At 42.8% G+C, this 6,822-nt stretch overlaps 1 protein-coding gene across 1 annotated transcript; it reads left to right on the forward strand.

The window, feature by feature from the left end:
• Window positions 1–5,200: 5,200 nt before the first annotated feature.
• On the forward strand, window positions 5,201–6,400 carry LOC122672867 (WD repeat-containing protein LWD1). The gene is made up of 2 exons (XM_043870367.1): window positions 5,201–6,312; window positions 6,350–6,400. Exon 1 carries the CDS (start codon window positions 5,235–5,237, stop codon window positions 6,273–6,275), a length of 1,041 nt encoding a protein of 346 aa, XP_043726302.1. The 5' UTR covers window positions 5,201–5,234; the 3' UTR covers window positions 6,276–6,312; window positions 6,350–6,400.
• Window positions 6,401–6,822: the final 422 nt, after the last annotated feature.

Genomic DNA, 6,822 nt, shown 5'->3' on the forward strand with positions numbered 1-6,822 from the left:
TAACCAAGGAGAGAACAAGGTTGATGCACACAATTAAGTGACAGTTAACACAAGCTGAGCAAAGAGTCATACAGTGCAAAAGCTCTGGCATTTAATAGGTACAAACTCTACAAAAAGGTACAACCAAATTCTCATGCACAACAATCTGTCACATAGTGAATTATTGATAATTAGTATTAGAAAGAACCACAACTTCCTCACCTTTATAGTAATGTACTCTTCAAAGGACTCTGTATACTTTCCATAGAGCTGTTGGGCATAATCATGAGGGGGCTTCTGAGTGGCCACTTGCTAGCCTGGCAGAAGGAAGGAAGGAGTGGGCTTAGAGTTTACTGACCTTGTTATTAGAGAATGATCAAATTTATGATTGATAGGTTGGACAATTAGAGCACCATCTACTCCTGCTTCTCCCATGCACTGCAGTAGCAAGCAAAGGAAAATCAATGACCACATAAATATCACTTTTGTGCTCTTCAACTAAATATACAGTAATACCCTGCCCCCAATTGGTTATAATGATATCTTATTGATGAGGGAATATAATAGGAGAGAGAACAAAACACCAGCCATAAAGTGAGGCCAGGATATGTCAAACTTGCACCTCAGGCCAGTTAGGCATTTCTTTTCCATTCGTTCCACTCTTTGCAAACACATCTGCCAAAACAGTGATTTAGCTAGTATAGATCCCCTCCCTTTCTTTTTGTAGGCCCCATAGGAACAAAAGCACTGCATCAAATATTGGATGGTAGTTGAGGTCGGGACTCAACCCTTGGTCCTAAGTACATTCCTCCAGATTTACCAAGATTACATGTAACATTAATGAAATCAAATGGATAATGAAATTAATGGTATCTCAATATAGAAGATATAGAATTATCCAACTTGCAATATCCTACTGCATAATTCTTTTATAACTATCCAAAATAATAATGAACCAAAAGAGTCGAGTCAAGGATGTGCAGCAAATCTAATTTCCTCTAGTTTAAAGTAACCGCCACACATTTTGTACAATGAAAGTGAATTAGCTATCCCTAGTGTGCAAGCAAGGACAAAATCAATTCACATCTCTTAATGAATTTCTATGATATAGCAGATGTTGAAAATCGTTTCTTTAAAGACCCCAAAAGTCGAGGACTAAAATTAAATTCAATTAAACCTTATCAGTGACAGAGAATGGACAAAATCCAAAATTTATGTTATACACTGAGTAAATGCAATTGTCACTCTATAATACAGATATGACCAAAAACGAAGAGCTGTTGCAAGGACAAATCACAATGATCTCAAAAATGAGTTGGTAGAAGTAGAAGCAATCAGAAGCAGACTCAATGACCTCATTTAAGAGTTCATGTACTGGAAGACAATCACAGGTGAATCCACTAAATTGATCTCCAACTCAGTTCACCAGAACTGAAAATGGAAAACAACTCATTGTGTATTTCCAAAACCAAACAAATTTGAAATTATTTTGTAAATTATAATTTGGAACACAAACTTCATTACTTCCTTGAAGCAATGGAATTTATTCTGCATCTTCAGATACCAGACAGTTTAAAGTGGGGGGAAGAAAATTAGACAAGGAAACAAACGCCAATAAAAATAACACGAGGAAATGCTTATAAGAGAGAGCCGCACGCACCTTAAGCAAGAAATCAACGCTTCCTGGTAATGACGGTTCTTGGCCTGGGAAATAAGGGTATTTGTCAGCAGCCTACCCAGAAAGAGAAACAAAAATGGTGAAAACAAGAACGAGACAAATAAAATTAAGCAAAGCTGGGGTTTCTTCAAATTTGGGTATTTTCACCTCTTCAGGGGAAGCCCAAACGTGCAAATGAGAATCGATGATTTTGGGATGAAAAACCCTCTGAGACCCAACCATCGCCATCTTCGTAGCAGAGCTTCGAAATCTGAGTTTCACCGTGGAAGGTTTCGGACGTGAATAAAAATGGAAATGGGAGGTCCAAACCGACGAAAGCAGAGGTTGTTTTAGGCTTATTAGTGCCGCCATGAGTCCATGACTGCCAGGTCTCCTACCATTTAAGGGATTTCGAAGATGCAGAGATAGGGATTGTGCAGTGAAAAAAAGAAGAAGAAGAAGAAGCAGAAGAAAGCAATAGAACTAACCCTAGATGGCGACGACGAGTTGCAGGCGGTAGGAGATCTCGAGTGGGCGAGCTTGAGGTTGGAGAAATCAGCACTGGCGACGACGAGTTGCAGGTTCTTTGTCTCCTTCCCCGTATTTCCCTATGGAGGTTGAGAGAGGAGAGGTTTAGGGAAGGGTCGAGCGAGAGTTGAGGGAGAGGAGACTTTGGATTTTGGATCACAAAGTGGTAATAACAACAAATAGTTGTTATGTCAAAAACGTTATTTTAAGCATAAATTGTTATAAATTTTGATTTTTGTTATAAAAAACAAGTGAAACAAAACAGATTTATCAAACGATTTTTTTGTTTCATTTGTGTTCTGATAACGTTACTGGCAAAGAAACACTAAAAATATAACATTGTCAAACGGTGCCTTACTTTCATCAAAAACAATTTTAAGAAATAAGAAAAAAAAAACAAAAACTAAGGATACCAATTTTCAGAAATAATAAGAAAGAATTACATAAAGATTACGAATTGAAAAACAAAATTTTAAATAAAAATAAAAGGTAGAATAAATGACTGAAAGATTTACCACAACGTGCTTTTATATAATAGTAATAATAATATGATATAATACGATAGGATGATAGTATGATATGATATATATATATATTTAAACTTTCATATTTTTCTTCCTCTTTGTGCAATCCAAACTATTTTCAATATCGATTCGATATCGACTCATTATCGATTTGGTATGAGACCGACCCATATTGTATCCACATGATATGGTACTGATACATCCAATATTCACCAGGCCAATCAACGAACGCCACGTGTCACAGATGACCCGCTCCATAGCCAAGGGGAATGAACCGGGGTCCCAGCACCCGGGTGCGGCCTGCACCCAGGCGCGGCCTCACCTAGGCGCGGCCACACATCCAGGCGCGGCCTCACCCAGGCGCGGCCTGCACCCAGGCACAGCATCGTGGGCACGTGAGGAGGGGGCTACCCACTTATGACTCGATCGTATCACTAAGACTCATGTCACCACCAGGACTCTAGACCGCCGCTTAGAGGTCACGTCACCCAGACGGATTCAAGCACCAAGGACGTTATCACCACACGCGGGTATCTATCCACTAATGATCTTGATACCACTAGGACACTCCCTCCCGCGGGGAGATAATCAATCAGGATAGAGCCCCGTTACCCAGGGCCTCTATCCACTCAACGGGACAATCGCCATCAAACTGGGACTCTCCACACCGCCATACGCTACTATAAAAGGCAAGGTACACAATCCCATCAAGGGACATCTAAACTCATACTGAATAATCACTATTCATCTGTTTGCGCCAGGAGATCTAACTTTGGCATCGGAGAGCCCTAGGCCGGAACCACACCGGTTCTCTCTGTTGACCCCTTGGTCCACTTGCAGGACCGCTCGACGATTTCTTGACGCAACAGGTACAACAACAACAATTCAATCTTATCCCAACTAAATGGGATTGACTACATGGATCCAAGCAAAGACAAGGACATAAATCAGCAGACAATGTTGATATCGATATGATACCATATGCAATATATCGCTTTGATGGTAATGCCATATCGTGGGATCCCACCATATCGCAAATTCGCAATCTTGGCGTGGGCGATACTCTGTTTTGCCTTGGGTTTGAGTGCCTCAAGAGTGAACTTGATCTTTCTTGTTCAGACGTTTAATATCATTTCAACCTGAAAATTTGTGCGTTAGTTTTTCTGTTAGCGACATGTCTTGTGCAATCTGATTCCAGGAGGTTGATTGTAGTGTTTGAATCAAACTAGAGTCAATACTTGTAACTGAAATCTCCGCCAGACCAGTTTCCAGAAACTTTTAATTTCAGATTTATATATTTTTCTGGATTATTGTTAAGTAGATTCAAGATCAATGTGGGTTAGGACGCTTCTCCTAAAATCCTAGCCTGTTTAGAACCTATTTGAGAGACTTAACTAAACTGTTAAAGGGATCTATCTCTCCACTGGTACTTTCTGTTTAGAATCTATTTGGAGATTTATAATAGCAACGGCGATGAGTTATAGCAGCAGTAACTGGAGAGAAGTAAGGGATAGGGGAGATGGGTTTGAAACGTTGATTTTGGGGGGAGATGATGTGTTATAAAATTGTCCATCACAAAAATAAAAGTATAATATAATCATTTTCAAATATTTAATTATACCTAATGATTTAAACTTAACGAACGGTAAAAGATCATCCAAAGGTGCAGGTAAAAGGTGAAACTAAAGAGATGTTTTGTTATTGTTTCAAACATCAAAAGCTGCATATAATTTGCATTTAATATTAATATGAGACAATGGCCGTCTGAAAACTTGTCCTCCTAAATCACAAATTCCTAATTCCATCGAAGAATGATAGAATTAAACCTAGGGTTGTAAACGCATCGGATTCGGCTCGGATGGTGTTAAATTTGCATTCGCATCCGATTAGCTATCGGACAGAGTCGGATAGTGCTAAACAAATATGAACACGGTTACGGGTTGGATATTTTATCCGTTTACATATAAATATAATTTTTCAGATAGTTATAGTCTATCCATATCCGTATTCGTTTAGTTTTTGAATGGATTCGGATAATGTTAAACAGATACGGACACGGATACGAAAACATATTTTAACTATTCATTTACACCCCTAATTTAACCCCCACGCCGTGAACCGATTTCCCTACCTCCCTCTCAAATCAAATCTGTCTCGAATTTCGCACCCTCAGGCCGCAGCCGCCCTTCCTCCCTCCCTTCCCTGTCCCCTCCGTCCTCTTCTCTTTTGTCACTCAAAACTCACTCTACTCTAATCTAATCCTTCTAATCTCTTTCAGTTCACACTCTTGGCCTGCTATTCTCATGGTTTTCGTCTCAGGGATGTAGTTATTAAGAATAGGAAACAAACCCTCACATCCCAATAGTAAAAATAGTTGGAAGATAGGGCAAAGGGGTTCTCTACATACTCTCTGCTGTGTGTGGGTGCCGGACTGACTGACGGGTGGGTGGTGTGGAAGATTAGTTTGATTGATTTTGATTGCTTGTCCCAGTCGACGGAACGCCGTCGATCGAATTCGAAAGTGGGAAGAAAAGTAGAAAAAAAAGATGGGGACGAGTATCGATCCGAACCAGGACGGATCGGAGGAACAACAGAAACGGTCGGAGATATACACGTACGAGGCGCCGTGGCACATCTACGCCATGAATTGGAGCGTGCGAAGGGACAAGAAGTACCGTTTGGCCATCGCGAGCCTGCTGGAACAGTTCCCAAACCGAGTGGAGATCGTGCAACTTGACGACTCCAACGGCGAGATCAGGTCCGACCCCAACCTGTCTTTCGAGCACCCCTACCCTCCCACCAAAACTATCTTCATCCCGGACAAGGAGTGCCAGAAGCCCGACCTGCTGGCCACCTCCGGGGACTTCCTCCGCATCTGGTGCATCTCTGACGGTAACGACCGCGTGGAGCTCAAGAGCCTTCTCAACGGCAATAAGAACAGCGAGTTCTGCGGGCCCCTCACCTCCTTCGACTGGAACGAGGCGGAGCCCAAGCGCATCGGCACCTGCAGTATCGACACCACCTGCACTATCTGGGACATCGAGCGCGAGGCCGTCGACACCCAGCTCATCGCCCACGACAAGGAGGTCTACGACATCGCCTGGGGCGGCGTCGGCGTCTTCGCCTCCGTCTCCGCCGATGGCTCAGTTAGGGTTTTCGACCTTCGCGACAAGGAGCACTCCACCATTATCTACGAGAGCTCCGAGCCCGACACCCCCCTTGTCCGCCTGGGCTGGAACAAGCAGGACCCCAGGTACATGGCCACCATCATCATGGACAGCGCCAAAGTCGTCGTCCTCGACATACGCTTCCCTACCCTCCCCGTCGTCGAGCTGCAGAGGCACCAGGCCAGCGTCAACGCCATCGCCTGGGCCCCGCACAGCTCTTGCCACATCTGCACCGCCGGTGACGACTCCCAGGCCTTGATTTGGGATCTCTCCTCCATGGGCCAGCCTGTCGAGGGTGGCCTCGATCCTATCCTCGCCTACACTGCTGGGGCCGAGATCGAGCAGCTGCAGTGGTCCTCGTCCCAGCCCGATTGGGTTGCCATTGCCTTCTCCACCAAGCTTCAGATTCTTAGGGTTTGAAGAAATATTTGAATTCTTCGCAGATTTGCTTCGATTCAATCGCAGGGCTCTCTCTTACGGACTGGCTGCTTGAAGTTGGAAGTGGATTTTTGTTCTTTTTCTTACCGACGAATACTGACATTTCTTTTCAAAGATAGATGGGTAGATGGATTGGAGACATGAATGATTGATTGATTGATGGGTGATCATGATCTGAACAGTTTTCAGAATTTCGGACCGACGAGGATTACTGACGAGGTGTCGTTTTTCCTTGTTTTTGTATTGCATCATCCTTCATCAAAAACTGTTCTCAGCACTTATGCTTGACTGCTTATAGTAGTGTAGGACTGGGTTATTGATCTGTCTGGACTAACTATCAATATCAATATGTTGAAATGTTGATAATGATCCATGCCGTCTGTGAATTCGCTTCTTCTTCTTTCGATTATCTTGCTTCTGTCTCCCACCTTTTATTCCCAGTATACTGAACTCAACCTAAGCCTTGTCAGTACCTAATTGACTAATTGATATTGGCCCTCACTAGTTTTAATCTTGTTTCACCAATCTT

The sequence above is a fragment of the Telopea speciosissima genome, chromosome 8 (genome assembly GCF_018873765.1).
Source record: "Telopea speciosissima isolate NSW1024214 ecotype Mountain lineage chromosome 8, Tspe_v1, whole genome shotgun sequence".
In the NCBI taxonomy this organism is placed as follows: Eukaryota; Viridiplantae; Streptophyta; class Magnoliopsida; order Proteales; family Proteaceae; genus Telopea; species Telopea speciosissima.